Below are 19,918 nucleotides of genomic sequence, written 5' to 3' on the forward strand. Positions count from 1 at the left end.
AAACACTAAACTCTTAGCGAGTGATAAATTTTTTAACAGGAAGTGTTATTATTCAAGAATAAAAATGCTCATGTCATTGCAGATACTGCATATATTATAAAGAAAGTAAAAAGCTGTTATAAATACCTTGTTAACAATAAATTTGACAGTTTAGAGTAATGCAGTGAATTTCCACAAAAGTACAACTTAGCTAAACTAAGCCAAGAAAAATTAGAAAGTTTGGGGTCATATTTATTAAAGTAGAATCTATAATTGAAACTTTTCCCACAAAGAACTCTCTAGGTCCATATGGTTTTGAAAATTATATTAAAATAAAGGAACATTGCAAATCAGCATGCGTGGTTTTTCCAGAAGGTATCTAGCCATGTAATATTGAAAATAGACACATTTATTGATGAAGGTACAAGAAACATTGTACATAGGACAATGACACCTCAGTCCTCTTCAAAGTAGACACCTTGGGACCTCACATAGTTCTCCCAATAATCATAAGCTGCCCTGTCGTATTTTCCTCAGTTTCATGGATGGTCTGAAATCTCTTCCCTTTCAAGGGTGTTTTTAGTTTTGGGAAAAGCCAGAAGTCTCAGGGCACCAAGTCTGAGTTGTAGGGGGCAGAATCACCTGGTTGGTTTGTTGTTTTGCCAAAAAAACTTTGTAGGAGACTATGTGAGCAGGCATATTTTCATGACGAAGCTGCCAAACACCAGTTGCCCATAGCTGTGGCTTTCTGAATCATCCAAATAGTTACCCAGCCCAATCCTTCCTGATCTAGCGGTTTCGCTTCTATAGTTCCCTAATACCAAATGAATCTTTTGTTTCTGTTTTACCTATCTCCACTCACTGAAACTACTAGTCTTAGCATTAGTCTTAGGATTAATGACTATTTCTTACTTGATTTTGTGTCCGTTACCTAGCACATAAGTGACAAATGTATTAACATAAGACTAAAAGGAGAAATTAAGATACATTTATGTAATATCTTAAATGTTAGATTCACCAATGTTTGCACCTTTTATTTAATATGTAGTGATTAGCCACTGAAGGTTTTAGAGGATAATTAAGTAGAATATATACACTCTTCAGTATAGTAAGTGAAGAGAAAATGGATGTGGGGATTGATCAAGAAGCTGTTGGAGTGGTCCAAGTGGTCAGCGATACAGGATTGAACTAGGGTGATGGCACTGAGAACAGGAAAGAAAGCATAGAGTGTATTGCTGGTGTGTCAGACTCATTTTCACCAGGGGCCACATCAACTTCGTGGTTGCCTTCAAAGGGCCGAAATAATTTTAGAACTGTATAAATGTAACTACTCCTTAACTGTTAAGGGGTTGAAATTACATTGGACCTTTTGAAGGCAACTGTGAGGCCCAGGTGGGCCCCGGTGAGAATGAGTGTGACACGTCACCCTGATGTACTGCTTGACTAAAAGAATTTGGCACTTGATTGGGTACAGATAGGAAGAGAGAGTGGGGTGCACAGCGTTGGATCAGTGAAGGAGAATGAATGGTACAGGAGAAGGAAAGGGCAAAAAAAATTTTAAAAAGGTTTTTGTCTCAGAAATAATACCTGGCATTTTTCTTTTCTGAGAATTCAACTAATCTTAAGGATAAGCTATTCTTTTACAGTCATATAAACTATAGTTAGTAAGGTATGATAGATACAGTATTAAGGTAAATTTTGTTTTTTAAGGGTTTTTAAATTATTTTTTAAATTTTATTTGTTTATCTTTAGAGAGAGGGGATGGAAAGGAGAAAGAGGGGGAGAAAAATATAGATGTCCCCATCTGGGGACCTGGTCTGCAACCGAGGCACGTGCCCTGATTGGGAATCGAAATGGCAACCGCTCAGTTCGCAGGCTGGCCCTCAGTACACTGAGCTACACCAGCCTGGGCTTACAGTAAATTTTAAAAAGGCCTAGACTATTAACCTTGGGACAATTCGTGTGTGCCTCTGTTTTTAGCTGTGCCCTCGGTATTTAGTTGAACTTCCCAAAGGTTTACATAAACATGGAAACATTCTGTGTGTGTGTGTATGTGTGTGTGTGTATGTGTAAAGCCTTTATTTAAGCCAAGTTCAGTGGAAAAGTGGGAATGACAATGGATTGGAAGTTAAAATTGTGGTTGGTTCTCTTTTTTTGTGTTTTTTTAGTGTTGTACAATTATAATTTGTTCCCAATTCCCCACATCAAAACATTCCTGTGCTTTATAAGTTACCGTATATTCTAACTCATATCAAATCAGTAGATTTTTTAATGGTACCTGTTAACTGTTTAGAATACATTTAAATCCCTTCTCTGTGGCCCACATCCCACCTTTACATGAAGAGATTTTTAACAGCAAGGGGAACAGCAGCCCACTGCCACTACCATCATTCTGCACCCCACCATTTGGGGGTGTATTCCTAGTGGGAGAGGATGGAAGCGAATATCTCACTTATTTATACTGTCAGCTTTAACCATGATTCCCTTTCCTCCTAACTCTCATAATTATGCTCATAAAACTTAAGGGAAACAAAAAGTAACTCCTCTTAAAGAATTGGTTAAACGTGTTTGAATGTATTTGAAAACAAAAATTTTCTTCCATTTAGTACGATCCAGAGCTGTCATCTCGACAGTTTGGGGTTGAACTGTCCCGTTTGACAAGCGAAGACCGAGCTGTTCCTTTAGTGGTGGAAAAGCTCATAAACTACATTGAAATGCATGGACTGTATACAGAAGGTATTTACCGAAAGTCTGGTTCAACTAATAAAATCAAGGAGCTTCGACAAGGTCTAGATACAGGTAAGATGGTGCCCTCCAAGTCAAGACCAAATACTTTTTTTTAAGATTTTATTTATTTATCTTTAGAGTGGAAGGGAAGGAGAGAAATATCAATGTATGGTTGCCTCCCATGAGTCCCCTGCTGGGAACTGGCCTGCATCCCAGGCCTGAGCCCTGACTGGGAATCGAACCACGATCATATGGTCTGGGTTTTTTCTTTAATGAAAAAATCAGTGAGAAATGAATCAGTATGAAAATAATAATAGAAAATGCCTAATAAAACTCAAGCAGAGGGTTCTGTCTACAGAAACTTGGTCTACTCCAGTTGAAAGGAAATTGCCATCTTGTTTCTTGTACCTTGAGTCAGCACAAATGAAAAAAATCAGTCATTCTTTATCCTCCCAGTCTCGTCAATAAACCTCCTCTGTGTAAACTCCATAGGGAGTTTATAAGTGAAACAAAATAAAGGTGTTTCCTTTACATTTCCTAAGCTCAATTATTACACTCCTTTCATCTCTAAGAATGACTTAAAATCAGCTTTACTTTAGAAAATGTCCTCTGGGCTTTTTTGCCATTTATCATGTGAAGCACTGTCACTGGTGTTGGTTCAGGACTAATCCATGCAAGCTAAGTGCAGAAGTTGAGAGCAAGCATTTAGAAACTTGTAGAGCAGTTTAATAGTGCTTTGATATGAAAACATAATCTTTTATTTTACACATGGATCGATCTATGACAGATTTGGAAAATAAAAACTGTTCCTTTACTACGGTTAGAAGCTCTGTTCCAAAGGATGGGATTAGATTGTCGAAGATACTAAGTTAGTCAGCATAATTAACAACATGAAACCTTCCTTTGGTGATGATAGTTTCAAAAGTGAATCATTTGAATCTCTTTGCATGTTTTATCTTTATTATCTAACTCTTGTTTATAAATAGATGCTGAGAGTGTAAACCTAGATGACTATAACATACATGTCATTGCAAGCGTATTCAAACAATGGCTTCGAGATTTGCCCAATCCACTCATGACCTTTGAGCTCTATGAGGAATTTCTTCGAGCTATGGGTAAGCATGGCTCCCTGGATTTGAGGGAAGGCCTAGACTTGGGAAAGGAATACCATCTTCATTATCAATTATTTAGCCATCTTCTAGTGGTTCAGTCCATATAGATAAAAAAGTAAACTTCTGATAATTAATATAAAACTATCAGTAAATGTTAACTTTTTTAGAGACTTATTAACATTTTAGTGTCCAAAAAGTTTTCCTAGTAAGTCACTTACTTAGTTGCTTCTTAAAAGGATATTTAAGGGTTGGCTTATGATCATTTAAATTGCAAATCTAGGCAAGAATTCTGTGTAAATAGTCAGAAAGCTGGCTATTTTATGCCAGGCCTAGCAGGTAGTGGAGTTTAGTTTTTTAGTACTATAGATATGTAGACTATGAATGAAGGCCTAGAAGTATATAGGCCTTGAGGCATGCTTCTCAGAGTCCCATCAGACTGATTTATAAATCATATGGCAGTCGATTACTTTTAGTGGGGGATCGCTTAGCCACCAAATGCTTGAAAAACTAGGGTATATCTTTCTCCTTGCTATAATTATCTCAAGGATTACCAGAATATGGATTAAAACTCAGCAGACTCCTTAGCGAACATAGAACTCAAGCAATGAGAGATTAGTACTAACTGTGAGTTACCTGCCACACAGGTACAGTTGCATCTCCCAAAACTCTCGAGCCAGTCTCCCCTGCTACCTGTTGTCTGTCAGGAGGAATATGTAGAATATAAGAAGGGACAGTCAGTCTGATTTGCTGCTCTTACTGTTTGTAGGTCTTCAGGAGAGGAAAGAGACAATCCGTGGTGTATACTCTGTGATTGACCAGCTCTCCCGAACTCATCTCAATACACTGGAACGCCTCATCTTTCATTTAGTCAGGTAACTTCAAGAAGCAAGGGAATGTTTAAGAGTTTCCCTTGGATTCTTTTAAGTAAATGAAGAGCTCCTCTATTTGGAAAACTAGACAGATATTTTCTTTCCTTGGGTATAGAGTCAGTGCCTCAAATAGGTAGTTAACGATTCCTTGGAACAGAAATCCTTAGACTAGTACTCTATGGCAGCTGCTTCTCTTCCGTATTTGAGCCAGGTAAGAACTTCAGCCTCAGGGTGGCACTGTGTAGCCTAACCTGTTGTTTAAATCCTGAAGTTTGTGTATCTGTAGACGTAACCTTCATAGGAGGTGGGTTCAGGTGGTGCCTAGGAATTGACTGACTGACCAAAGAGACTTCAGTAGTCTCTCTTCCTGAGTGTGAATATCAGCAGTAGTAGGAAGAACACCATGTTTCTCCCATCCAAGTACTAACCAGGCCCGACCCTGCTTAGCTTCCGAGATCAGACGAGATCGGGCGCGTTCAGGGTGGTATGGCTGTAGACAACACCGTGTTTCTTTTTGGATAAATGTGACTCTAAAAATACTTTAATGTCTCCACTCCACATGCTTCAGACATATCCTTCTAGTGATGGTGACTTTGAGCCATGAGTCATAGATTTCCCTCAATAAACTATCTAGTAGCCTGCATTTCTTCAAGGAAATAACAGTGAAAATATATTTTCCAAAGGCAAAGAAACAGCTTTGGGAAAAGCCTGCAGTGTCTCCCTTCAGCTGTTACGAATACCCTTCAGTACTATGCATTTGATGTCATTCATCTTTCTCTCATCTACATACCTCCTTACTGTTTTCCATTTGTATCCTTATTTCACCAGGGTGTTCCGTTTGTTTTGTTTTTGTTTCTTAGGATTGCTCTGCAGGAAAACACTAATCGAATGTCTGCTAATGCTTTGGCCATTGTGTTTGCACCCTGCATTCTCCGCTGCCCTGACACCATAGACCCACTACAAAGCGTGCAGGACATCAGTAAGACTACCACGTAAGGCCAGTCACTATCACCTCTACAAGACCCCAGGGACTTGAGTCAGTGTAGTTTTACTATCTAGATAGTAAACAGAGTGAATGATTTTATAAGCTCGGATTATTTTAAAAAGATTGCTGGCTACTTTGAGGCTTTTTATGCTGGAGATGAAAAAAAGTTCTTTAGTGTCTATTCAACTGAGCACCATTTGTTTTGAAGAAATTTATTTTTAAAATTTGGCTTTTCTTTAGGAATGCTATAGTTTCTAAATATATTTTAAAATTCCAGTCTACCAAATTATGTGCACTTGTATCTTTCTTTAATATGGTCTAACTATGGTCTTATGGCTCTGGATCCCTTTGTTCTTAATACTTAATATTCCTGTATTTCACCTAAGGCCTCTTTTTTTGTTGTTGTTTTTTGGGGAATCTCTGCTTTCCTTCTGGAGTTGTGGTTCTTAACTTTGATTGCAAAAGGTCTTTTAAATATATACTGGTGTTAGTGTCCTATTTCCAGAGAGTCTAGTCTGATTTAATTGTTCTGGTGTGTGGCCTGGGCACTGGGACTTAAAACTACTCCTCATATGGGTACTAAAGTGCAGCCAGAGTTCTAAACCATCATTCCAAAACATCTCTGAGCTCACAAAATAAGGGATGTTGATTTTTCTTTCATCCTCCTCCTATCTACCACACTTAGCTGAAAAACAGTCTGTGGGTGCTACAATTTATTTGCTTTACTTCATTTCTTAACAATTTCCTCTCTTGCCTCCTGTTTCAGCTGTGTGGAGCTGATTGTTGTGGAACAAATGAATAAATATAAGGCTCGTCTCAAAGACATCAGCAGCCTGGAATTTGCTGAGAATAAGGCAAAGACCAGGTTGTCACTGATTCGTAGATCTATGGTAAGATGCACAACATGGAATCATGGGAAAATGGGAGCCTTCCTGGGATTTAAGTGTGCATTTATGGTGGAGAGAAAGATTATTCTCGGAATCTTTTTCACATAGAACAAAAAAATTATCAAATCTCAGGGCACTGTGGATGCTTCATGTTTGGTCTTTTAGCTCTCTTTATTTGTGTATACAGAATGTATGTGCAGTTAAATGTGTAGAATTTTAAAAATCAAGTACAGGGATTTGAATAAAATGTTGGTGGTTTAATAATCTGCCCTGTTTTCTTTTCCTGTCCTTTCTATGAAAACTTAACCCATCTTAACTTTTGTCTCTACTTCCTTCCACCATCTGGTCTACCCTCAACTGTGTCCCTAGGGTGGTCCTGCCAGTACTCCTAGGATGTAGAGAACTTAATTGCAAAAATATTATTCATAAGGAAATGGAATTCCATCTATGAGCCTACTGTTATCAAATAAAGATTGTTTATGGATTTATTGTTAGGTTTTGAAAAAAATTATTTCCTCCATTTGCCTACTTTTGTTTAATATTTTTCTTTGCCACCAGTAGCCTATATATAGATAATTCCAATTCTCACTGACCAATAATCAGTAGGATCTGGGTAACTGGAAAACTATTATGAATTAAAGTTTAATTATTACCCATTTGCTGCCCTTCCCCTTAATTGTAAAACAAAATTATAGTGATGAACTTCCACTCAGATCCCCAGTAAATCTCTAAAGAGAAGCAGGGACCCAGCAATACTAATTTATATCTTCATAGTTAATATTTAGATTAGTAATAAAGTAACTTTGTTTTTCATTCACTATTGAAACTTTTTGGCACAGAACAAGTGCTCACCAAATATTTGTTGATTAAATTAGCAAAGGGTCTTTTCTAAAGACAAATGTAAACATAGACTTTTACCAGGCAGTAAAGGTTTGAAATAAAACTCATCACAGGACACTATCTAAATCTTTTCCCCAGAAAATGAAAAAAAAAAAAAAAGAAACCCATTTAAAAGTGAAACTCTTTCTGTAGTATCAGTTTTCAGGAACTCAGTTCTGAGAGGCCCAGTTTAGCAGTGCTCATCCAGGGAGGAAGGGAAGAGACCTTCTCCTAAAAAGCTACTTTTCTTTTTTTTTAATTCTACTTTTTTCACTACCATTTGTCCCCCTTAAACCCTCCCCTTGGCCCCCTGCAGTCACCATACTGTTGTCCATGTCCATGAGTCCTTTTTCCTTTTTGCCTGATCCTTCCACCCCCAACCAACCTCCCCCCACAAATTTTCAAAGCAGGTAGACCAGCTGTGCTTTTTTTGCTGGTACTGCAGAGTAAGTCCATTTAAAGATNAAAAAAAAAAAAAAAAGAAACCCATTTAAAAGTGAAACTCTTTCTGTAGTATCAGTTTTCAGGAACTCAGTTCTGAGAGGCCCAGTTTAGCAGTGCGCATCCAGGGAGGAAGGGAAGAGACCTTCTCCTAAAAAGCTACTTTTCTTTTTTTTTTAATTCTACTTTTTTCACTACCATTTGTCCCCCTTAAACCCTCCCCTTGGCCCCCTGCAGTCACCACACTGTTGTCCATGTCCATGAGTCCTTTTTCCTTTTTGCCTGATCCTTCCACCCCCAACCAACCTCCCCCCACAAATTTTCAAAGCAGGTAGACCAGCTGTGCTTTTTTTGCTGGTACTGCAGAGTAAGTCCATTTAAAGATTAAACCTTCTCTTTTAGTGGGGCAATGACATGTACATTCTAACCTTCTGCTTTCCTTTTCATGTCCTTCCTAATCCAGAAACCTGTACTAATTGCAGTTAGATTTATGAGCATTACCCGCAATTCAGTCTCGGTATGTATTAATATTGCAATGTGTCATAGCCACTTTACATCATCATCTCTCATCCATCCAGGAGTTGTTCTCCTCTGTCTCTCATCCATGCTTATCCATCCTCCATGTGCAGCCCCAGTTCTGGTCCTCCTTCCAGACCAGCCTTTTCTCGCTTTTCTCTTCCTCTCTTTCTTTAGAACCTTCATTTTCCTTCCTCTGAATCATGTGGTTGAACAATCTCCATTTACAATATACTAATTTTTCCTTTGTCAGATAAGCCTCTTATGGTGGTTTCTTCTTTGGTTGGATCATTAAAAGGTGACTATTGAAAGTACTGAGTTGTCAAAGTAATTTCTGCTTTCTGAGCTTTATTTTCCTAAGTCTCCTTCACTTTATTCCTTGAAGTACCTATTGCTACTTCTGACATCTTCCATTATTAGTAATGCTTATATGTCCATTCATATCTGTGACTTTGGTGGTATCTTTCCAGAAATAGAAGGATGGCTGTTATCCACTTAGTATTTTTCAGATAGAACAGCAAACAGTAGTGAGCAAATATATGGACAGGTTCTAGACTTAAATATCACAGTATCATAGAGCTCATACTAGGATTTCATTAGTTATACAGAAAAGGAATGGAGAGTTGGAACGCCAATATATAGGAAAAACTAATTTCAGAGACTGTTTATGTGTAATCAGTTCTTTGAAGATCTCAACTTGCTGGCATATAAATATGTATCAGTTTTACTTTTTATCTAGTAACTGCTTTCCTACCTTAACAGCATTGTGTCACTGTTACATAGTATTTACATTCTGTAGTCTCATTCCAATATTTAAGACTTAATTTTTTTCATGTAACTCCAATTGAGGGCTTGATGTGGTACTCTTACCACTTTATCCCAGGACAAACTGAACTTAATATGGGGATGAAAACTTAGGGGGTGGGTGGGTAGGGTTTTTTGGTCACACACTTCTGTCCTCTCATTTTCTTGATCTTTTTCTTCCCCTGGTGTTAAAGCTGGGAAGGGTGGTAGGGGGCAGAATTCTGCATGGTGCCCAGTGTTGAGGTGGCAGTCCTCCTTCTTAGTTGTTGAACAGTAATCTCCAGCTTATTGTCAACAGGCTAAATGAAGATGATAGCTACCACTATCATCTGAGTGGTAGCTCCCATGTACTCTGCTGACAGTGAGCTCAATCCTATCCCATTTCCATGGGCATTGGCTATCCCTTGCAAGATGTGGCAACATCTTCTGGCTGAACCTGACTGATGGCATTCATACCATGTGACTGCTATTTTTCTTTTTGGGGGGTGGGAGGGTGAAGACTTTATCCAATAAGATCTACCTCCTGTGGCCAATTCTAGGGTCTGCAAGCACATTGGGGAAAAGCTTACACTTTTTTATACCTGCTGGGAACCAACGACTCAAGGTGGGCAATAGTCTTCCCTATCTCTCCACCTGTTGCTCCCTTACCACACTCTCCCTTTCTCTTCTCCCTTGTGTATATAATGGGGAAAATCAGTAAGTCTTTTGCCTATACAGATAACCAAACAGGGGAATGAAATACTAGTGTGCCTTTCTTTTAAATGACCTCAAACTTTGATTTTTATCTGGAATCACATATGACAACTGCTTTTTTCTGCCAAAGAGGGGGTAGAATATCCTCTTTTCATAAACTCTGTTCCCCTCAAAATCCAATAAACCCCTCTTTCTTTTCAGCCTTTATAGATTCACATTGGGGGAAGACATCACAATATTGACAGGAGGGCGGGTTCGGTAAACCAGTGTGTCCCAGTAAGCCGGAAGAGAAGAGGGTGTTACCAACTGCCATTGGCTCCTTGAAGCCAAAAGAAGAGATACTTAATTATTCTCAGCTTTGGGTTTTAGCCACAATTTTGAAGTAAGAGGAAGAATTCCACTTAACTTCCTATTGCACAGACATTTAGCTGTAGAAAAGACTTCAGGCCTAGTCTTAAGAATAAGGCTGTGTGTCTAGGACATAATTTGGTATTCAGTAAGCATCTGTGGAATTGAATCTGAGAATTAAATGTAGAAGAGATGGCAGTACGTTTTAAGGATATTCACTGAAAATAGCAAATCAAAGTCAGTTATCTTCATATATTCCTAGATTTTAAAACATGCTATTTCAAATACAATAATGGCTTTTCTGAAATACAGAGTGAACTGCATTTTAAAAAAATATGGTTTTTACTGCTACTGTGAAAAGTCATATGAATTGGGGGTTGAAAGACGTGTAGTAATTTAACTAATGAAGGAAGGAAAGAGGGGAAGACAATTTCAAAGTCAAGGAAGCATGAAACAGCCATCTATCAATACTAACAACCTTGTTTGGCTACAACAGGTGTGGAAGTGGCAGAAGAATTTGGAAAGTAGATTAGAACCAGATGGACAAAATTTCTACTTCAAAGCATTTGGAAACTATAGAAAGATTTTTAAGTAAGGGAATTTCACTATCAATGTGTCTTTTAGAAGATAACTGGTAGCATTCTGAAGAATAATGATTAGAGATGGATAAGACTGACAGCTACATATTATTTAGGAGGCTTTTGACTTGTAAATGTATTTGCCATCACTAAAATAGGTTGAATCCTGATCCTTTCACTTTGCAATGATTTTGAAAATATAGATGAAACTTGAACAACATGGATTTGAGCTGCACAGGGTAGGGCCACTTATATATATATTTCAATAAATATTCAGTGAGCCCTCTATCTCACCAGCCTGGGAGTCCATGCATGTGGAGGGCTGTCTGCATGCATTGTACTGTGCCATTTTACACACCGGACTTGAGCATCCATTAATGTGGGGCAGGAGGTCCCTCATGGAATCTAGGGGAGAACTATAAGGTTTTGGGGAAGTCAAAAGTTACATGTGGATTTTGGACTGAGTGGCTGGTTGGTACCCCTTACCCCCATGCTGTTCAAGGGTTAAATGTATCTGTTTCTCCTACCATGCAGAAAGAATAATTAGATTTATGGTACATAATCTTAGCTGAGCTATCCTCAGTCTAAGATTGCAGAATACGATACATGTACAGTCCATCCAATTATACCTTTTCTATAGCAAATCTTTTTTATTCCTTATTTAGGCTATAATTCCAAGCATAATTATTGATTTAGCACTGTTTAGGGTAATATAATATGAAGAATATAATTTAAAATAAAGTTTCCTATTATACGAGACCCTCACTAATTAATTTTTTAATTTATTTAATTATTTTTCAAGTACAGTTTTCTGTCTGTTACTCCCGTCCCATCCCACCTAATTATTTTTTAAAAAAATGTTCTATGCAAAGGTTTTCATAGCCAAATAAATTGGGGATATAACGTGTTACACTTCTAAAGCTTCGATGGAGTGTCTTTTTTTCATAATATATCTAATTGAACAGGGACTCTAAGAAAGGATTTAGAAACAACATTCTTATTTCTTAAAATAGTGTCAGTTGCTGTATTTACTTAGTTTGGAATTTTAAGATTGCTTTAAGCTTTTTCAGGATTTTCCTGCTGTACCAACAGGAACAGATTTTCCTGCTGTACCAACCAACAGATTTTCCTGTGCCAACCTGTGGTTGGCAGTGTTGGGCAATTTTGTGTGTCCTCAACTTACTAAAGAACTTCCTGCATGTCTGTTAAGAGACTTGCATACCTACATTTCTCTGTTAATGTGGATAAGTGGGGTTAAGATAATGTAGGTCTGTGGGGTTGAGCTTTGAAATTTACACTGAAAGGAGCAAGAAATACCCCTTGCAAAAGTTAAGTGTTAGTAATTTGAAAGCCAGCGATCAATTGAAAAGTAGCCGCCCTAAGGAACTCCAAAGGAAAGAGGTATTTTAAGTGTGGGCTTAGACTTAATTGACTCTAGCAAAGGATCCTGCCTTTTTCTTTTTCTTCTTTTTTTTAAGCAGATTTTTAAAAATCCTCACAAGAGGATATTTTTATTGATTTTAGAGAGTGAGAGAAAGAAATATCGATCGGTTGCCTCTCATATGCACCCCAATCCAGCACCAAACCTGCAACCAACCGTTGTCCTTTTTTTAAAAAAAAGTACAAGACGATGCTCCTGCCAACTGAGCCACATGACCAGGGTTGCTGTTTTCTTGTGTATATCAGTGCATGTTATGTAAGTCTGCTGGTCACATTCAGGTGACTTGACATAATAAGAGTCAGATTCAGAGAATGAAGATTTTCTCAGAATACAGAGGCATTCTTACCATTTCTCGTACTGAACAGGTATTTTTATGGTGTTATCTTCTTTAAAAAATATATAATCGACATATAACATTGTACTAGTTTAAGGTATACAGCATAATTTGATATGTGTATGTATTGTGAAATGATTACCACATTCAGTTTAGTTAATATCCATCACTTCATATAGTTGTAAGTTTTTATCTTTTGTTGAGAACTGGTAATGTTATCTTTGATAACACTCCAGCCAGAAGATTCCTACTGTTTTTCCCTAATTCCCTTCCAGAGATCATGATGGTATTTGAAAGGCATTATTTGAAGATGCCCATGCAGGAATCATGCGAGGGCCAGTGCTGAGGAAGATTAGGCACGGGATCTTTTGGGAGAATATGCAAAAGGAGAACAATATTAGGGTTCTTTTTTAAAAAAAGAAACACCTCTTATAAAGCCTTGGAATCTTTTTCTCTCAGATGGGGGCAAACAGAGAAATTCTGTAAGGAATTCTTTTGTGGATAAGAGGAAGAACTACAGTAATATCTGGCTAAGGAACTTGACTCTCTTCAGGAGCCCTACTAATTAGGCTTGGGGGAATAGAAGGCAGAGAGGGTAGGAAGAGACAATAATGTAAGGATTACTGTGGTCTTGAGATGATAGGATTTGTATATAAGAGAATAATAGGAGGTAAAGAGTTCACAAACAGTAGAGTGATCTAGAGGGGTTATGGGTTTAGAGAATAAAAAGTATAGAGTACTAGACAAGAATGAATTCTGTTGGCCCCTTATGTAATTTTTGCTGCTAGAAGTTAGCCACAGGTCTATCATTTATATTCTTAAAAAATCTCAGTTCACCCATTATCTTCTTTTTTAAGGAATTCTAATTTTAAGCTTCATACTTGTTTTTTTTACATATTATCATACTTAATACTTTTAAGGAAACTTTTCTAATTTCTCACAGGACTTGAAAGATAAACCATTTTATACTTATCTTTCTCATATATATTGTCTTTTAATATTAGATATTTGATAAATCTAAGATCTTATAGTTGTACATAAAAGATACATTCACATACTAGTTTCATCTTCATTGTAGAAAAGTTTGAACAATAAAGTGTAAAAGGGAAGAAGAAAATCACCATTGTCTATTAATATTTTTGAATATTTATATTTTCTATGAAATTTTTTATGTGTGTTATTTATTTATTAAAATTCTCACCTGAGGATATGCATTGAGAAAGAGGGAGGGAGAGAGAGAGAGGGAGAAAGAAGAAAAGAGAGAGAGAGGGGAATATCAGTGTGAGAGAAAAACATCCATCAGCTGCTTCCCATACATACCCTAAATGGAGATCGAACCCTCAACATTTTGGTGTATGGGACTCCAACCAACTGACCCACCAGGTGAGGGTCTTATATACATTTAATAAGTTATGACAGTACTATGGCATTCATAGTTTTATATTTCTTTTATTCTTTTATGAAGATTTTTAGAGCTAAAACATGAACTCAATTTAGTATCTTAAATCCATTTAATATTTTTAAACTTTTGCAGTTTTACTAAGGAAAAGTGAGATTACTTTTAATGTTTCTTAAAAGTACTTCTTTTTGTAGACTGCACCTGCACATTAGGCACATCTTTTTTTCTTTTCATATTCTCAATTTTATTTGATCTCATTCCTTTCTCTCTTTTCAGCAAAAAGCCATATTTCAGGTACTGTGCTAGGTGCTGGAGGTGCAGAAAGGACAAGATCTCTGCCCTAGATAAATTAACAGTCTAGTAAACAAAGATGTAAATCATTGTAGTTCATTTCACTAATCTCATCTGTGCAGAAGCTATGGTTTGTACAATTTTTTGGCATCTCTGGGCCACACCAAAAGAAGAATTGTCTTGGGCCACACATAAAATACACAAACACTAATGAAAATTAAGGAGCAAAAAAAAAATATTTTGAGTAAATTTACAATTTTGTGTTGGGCAGAATTCATAGCCATCCTGGGCCACATGTGGCCTGTATGCGGGCTGTGGGTTGGGCACCTGGGGAAGAGCTGGGCGACTAGTACTACCTGAGATAACTGAGTAAACTGCAGTGGCTAGGATATAGCTTTTTTTGGTAAGAATGAAGGAAGAAAAGATTGATAGTAATGTTTTGGATTTTTAAATTCTGGGACCAGTAGTTCAGATTTGATCCTTTTAGGCCTTGAGAAGCATCAAAAGATTTTTAAACCAGGGAATAATACTACCAAACCTTTCCCCATCTCCAAAGTCTTCCAGACCTTTAGGGAAAAACAGTGGGTTTACTCAAGTGGTAGCTTCCAGAATGTGCATAGAATAGCTATTTTCATGATAATGCTACCTAAGAAAATACCCCAAAACTCACTGGCTTAATGCAATAATCATGTGTTTATCACTTGTACATGTATGAATTGGCTGGGGTTCAGCTGATTTAGAGTGAGCTGCAGGTTGCATCCAGCTCTGTTCCGCACATCTCTTACTCTTCTTGCACCAGTGACCTCTCTGGGATGGGTATAATTTTCTCATGGCAGTGTCTGCACCACATACATAGTTAACCTCAACTGTGCCTGCTTCTGCTCTCATAGTGTCTGCTAATACCCAGCTAGCCACAGGCAAATCACATAAGGAGTGGAGAATATACTTAACCTACCTCAAGCCATGGCAGGGATGTAGCTTTATAATTCTATTACAGAAGATGGAGAAGGGAACCAATAATTTAGTTTATCATGATCTTTGCTCTATCTCACAATGCCAGGAAGATAGCTCAGGAAATTTTTTATTTACAAAGAAAGAAACCCCTGAAACATAGCCCCTGAAACAACTTAGTTCTTTCTCCCATCTTATGTGACTGCTCAGCCTCTGCTCATGTTCCAAAGCTGAGTTTTTTCTCCCTCATAGAATGTTGGCCTTTTAGATGAAAAGACCCTCAGTTCTTTTATTAAAAGAGATCATCTCATAGCTCCTTTAAAGATGCCATTAAGAGATTCAGACTCACTCCTGTTAAAATGGACTTAGAGAGCAGTGTGGTATCTCGAGTGAGAGAAGTGGTCCATGTGGTTTTGATCTGGTCAGCCACATAATTTGGATGCTCTTTGGGCCTACACCCAAAATCAACAGTTTTTAGTTTCTAGAAAGTTAATTGCAATATATACTATGAAGCTATAATATATGAATTAATATTTCATATGCTGTGACATTAAAATCTATTGATTATTTCAGACTTTGGATAGTTTTGTTTTACTTATATATGATCTAGTAATGTCATGGGGGATCATTTGGAAAATACTGGTTCACTGAGTTATGCAGATCTTTCAAATGTTTCATTATATAATATCAAAAATCACATTATTTAATATCACTACTAGTCTCTTCAGAAAAATCTTTTAAGTGCTGGGAAGTTGTCAAACTCATGGGGCAATTGGAAGTTTTACAATATTCTCATATTTGTTTGAAAACTTGAAATTTTGTCAGCGGTCATATATTTATTTCATTTGAAATGATGAGCTCCCTTCATACATTTTTAAAGACAATGTCTGCCGCATACCTGTCTGAGTAATCATACCTTGTTGATTATTTTAAGTAGCATATCATGAATAAAGCAGTTAATTCAGCGTACATTTCAAACAATTGTACACATACTTTTTCTTAAGATAACCAATCAGTGTGTGATAAGGTTCCATTATGTATGAAACTTCTAATTTTGTCATACAGAAAATCAAAAATAGTGAACTCAGGTTAAGAGTAAAATTAATTTATATTTCTTGATAGAAGAAAGGAAATGAAAGTGACTTTTTTAAACTATGCATAATAGCAAAGAATACATTGATTACCAGTGTAGTTTGTTACCACTGCCTTGATTTATGCAAAGATGCCAACAGTTTGTTAGTGCAGTGTCAAGTGGAAGGGCATCTAGCACCTTAGTATCATTATAAAAATAATTTTGACATCTCCATGGGCTTGGAGGCACCGCCTAATCTCTTCCAGGGATCCATGGACTACACTCTGGGAACCACTGCTCCGTGATGCATGCAGTGCTGCTGGCTTGCTGCGTTACACAGGAGTACTTGGTGAGGATAGTCCCTTCTCATGTGTAAGAAGTAAATGCAAATGACAGAAGTGTCTCAAGTGTTCACTAATCCTCACTCTCTGGTGAATCATAACTACAAGTATTGGGATTTTGAACAAGCGTGGTTACCTAATTAAACGATGCAAAACAGCCAGTTTTCTAGACCTCTCCTTACCAGGAAAGCGGACTCCTCAGGATGTGGTCTGATAATTCAATTCCTTACTTCCTATTTTTGTGTTAACAGAAGACACTCATGGTGATAGTCCATCTCGGTCCAAAATGCTGTTTGGGGGTATGATTCCTTCATTTAGGAGTCTGAGATTTGTGCTTTAGCTACCTATATATAGTCTTATCTAGGTGGTACACAGTTTCTCCTTACAGATTCAACCCATGGTCATACCCCAGTTACGTATACTTTCCTTGGGTCTTCATAAAGTATTGTGACTCCCTGGTGTGGGTAGTAGATATCTTTCCCTATATAGTCATAAAGTTTTTCAGGGGCTGTGCAATCTACTCCCTAATCATTACCACAAGTATCTCTCCAAGGTCCTCTGTCTTTAACTCTTTGGACTCGTAGTTTCGAATTCCTTTGTGTCCCATCCACCATGCCTTGCCATTCCTTGCTATATCTTTTCTGCATCATGGGCCTTATAGCATTTTCTGAGAAATCAACACTCTCCTCATAGGTTTTATTCATTTTAACACTTTGGTGTACTTTCTATGTGTTTCTATTATTTACCTCTTTAAGCCTTAGAAGAAAATGGAAATGTTGGGCTCAATTGAGGATTACCTCAAAGAGGGTATCTTTACTTAGATCCTCCACATTAAAGCATTTGGTTCCCAGTATTTTTATTACAGTAGGTAGGCTTAGTATAGACTGGTCTCACAGAATAATAGAGAAGCCTATTCTGGACTGGTCTCACAGAAACCTGACCCAACCAAATAATTGAGTCTCTTTCAGAATGTCATTCTTAGAAAAACTAGATAGTAGAATAATATATAGACCTCCTCAAACAAAAGCTGGCAAATCTACACAATTAGATGGCTAGATTTGTGGGTTTGAGAAAGAACGTTCTGAAAGGAGGAACAAAGGGATCAGACGGAACAGTGTATTGTGTGGTGCATGTACTAAGGAAGAAGTACTTGATTCTGGTGGGGGTACTGGGAGAAGCTTTAGAAAAGGTGATGTGTGCTACATTTGAAGGGATAAACCTGAACTAACCAGATAGAGAAAGGCGTGTCGATATAAAGCAAAAGCATACAGGTGTAATTCTGGGAAAAACTGTATAATTAAGAATTTCTAGGAACTTGAATATGTAATTGTGCAGAAGGGAGACCTTCAGTTAAAACACAAATAGGCTTTGTTCTGAAGCCTACTGAGACATAAGCACTGTGGGGCCACAAGAGTGAGCCAGGACTCACAAACTCTGATAGTTAAGGTGAAATATGAATTTCATTTTTAACAGAATTTTCTCATTTCTAGGGAATAATTGATACCTGAAAAAGATTATTTCAAGTTCATATACTTAAGTACCATAATTAATGATTAGTATAATATATATACACATGTAATTCTGTATCCTTGAAGAAAAAAATATGTACTTTTTTTATGCCCATGGAATATTCTCAAAGTCAGGCCACAATACCTTAATGATATTGGTGGCATGGTACAACCAGTTGTGGGTGGTGTTGGTTTTATTATTACGGATGTTTGTTTTATTATTGTTATTATTTTTTAAAGATTTTATTTTTATTTATATTTAGAGAGAGAGGAAGGGAAGGAGAGAAACATCAATGTGTGGTTGCCTGTTGTGTGCCCCCAAGTGGGGACTTGGCTTGCAACCCAGGCAGGTGCCCTGACTGAGAATCAAACCAGCAACACTTTGGTTCTCAGCCCATGCTCAATCCACTGAGCTATGCCAGCCAGGGCTTGTTTTATTATTTTTTGAAACTGTACTTACAAGTATATTATCTTTAAGTATAAAGTATTTCATAATAGCCCTGCCTGGTGTGGCTCAGGTGGTTGGAGCATCGTCTTGTAGCAGAAAGATTGTGGGTTCGATTGCTGGTCAGAGCACACACCAGGTTGCAGGTTCCATCCCTGGTCCCAGCACATAAGGTCTAGAGGAAAAATTAGGCCAAAACCTCAGAGACAGAGAAAAAATCAAAACAAATTATTGAGTAGTTTAAAAATTACAATAAGACACTATATGTTTGAGCCTATTGGGATATATAGCTAAAGCAGTTTTTAGAGGATACAAGAAAAATGAAAATAAACATTCAAAGAAGTTAAAATAGAAAAAAATGAATTTGAGAGTAGTAGGAAAGAAATAATGAAGGTAAGAGCAGAAAATAAATTAGAAAACAATAAAAAGTGGTAAAAGTAATTTTTAAAAAGTTGACTTAAAAACAAAAACCAAATCATTAACTAATTGAAATGAAATAGGCACAAATTCACAAGTAAGAAATAAGGAAGGAGTTATGATAGATAACAGTGAAAATTAAGAGCCATAAAAGACTACTGTTGTTTTAGTTCTCTGTTGCTATGTAACAAATTATCCAAAAACCTAATGACTTAAACAAAAAGACACATTTATTGCCCTGGCTGGCATAGCTCAGTGGATTGAGCGCGAGCTTGTGAACCACACAGTCGTGGTTCAATTCCCAGTCAGGGCACATGCCTGGGTTGCAGGTCAGTTCCTGGCAGGGGACTCACGATGAGAGGCAACTGTACATTGATATTTCTCTCCCTCTTTCCTTCCCTTCTTCTCTAAAGACAAATAAATAAATAAATATGTTTTTTTTAAAAGAAATAAGCTTCTTAAAACATATTTATTTTCTCATACATACACTTTTGTGGGTCGAAAATTCTGGAGCAGCTTGGCTGTGTCTCTAATGAGCTTGTGGTCAGAATCCCAGGGCTGCCATTATCTAAAAGCTTGCTGGGTGATGTAGCATTTGCATTCTTTTTTTAAAAATTTTTTAAGTTGTATTTTATCGATTATGCTATTAGTTGGCCCAGTTTTTCCCCTTTTCTCCCCCTCCATGCAGCACCTCCGCCCCCCACNCCCTCCCCCCCCCCCCCCCCCCCCCCCCCCCGCCTCAGGTAATCCCCACACCTTTGTGTCATGTACAGAAATTCTTTGGCTACTTTATTTCCTATCCTGTGTTTTATATCCTTATTGCTATTCTGTAACTATTTGTACTTCTTAATCCCCTCACCGCTTCACCCATTCCCCCATCGCCCTTCCCACTGGCAACCAC

The 19,918-nt window shown here is 37.5% G+C and overlaps 1 protein-coding gene across 7 annotated transcripts in view; it reads left to right on the forward strand.

Annotated features, from left to right (window-relative positions):
- The window catches only part of MYO9A (myosin IXA), a 274,015-nt gene that overhangs the window by 236,595 nt on the left and 17,502 nt on the right, over nucleotides 1-19,918 (forward strand). For all 7 annotated transcript variants that reach the window (XM_037047139.1, XM_037047138.1, XM_037047140.1 and 4 more), the window contains 5 exons: nucleotides 2,586-2,778; nucleotides 3,693-3,821; nucleotides 4,585-4,690; nucleotides 5,548-5,679; nucleotides 6,439-6,562. In XM_037047139.1, coding sequence (XP_036903034.1) covers nucleotides 2,586-2,778; nucleotides 3,693-3,821; nucleotides 4,585-4,690; nucleotides 5,548-5,679; nucleotides 6,439-6,562 — 684 coding nt within the window. The remainder of the gene's footprint in view (nucleotides 1-2,585; nucleotides 2,779-3,692; nucleotides 3,822-4,584; nucleotides 4,691-5,547; nucleotides 5,680-6,438; nucleotides 6,563-19,918) is intronic.

Source organism: Sturnira hondurensis, unplaced genomic scaffold, assembly GCF_014824575.4.
Source record: "Sturnira hondurensis isolate 20B ecotype Veracruz unplaced genomic scaffold, ASM1482457v3 Scaffold0005329, whole genome shotgun sequence".
NCBI lineage: Eukaryota > Metazoa > Chordata > Mammalia > Chiroptera > Phyllostomidae > Sturnira > Sturnira hondurensis.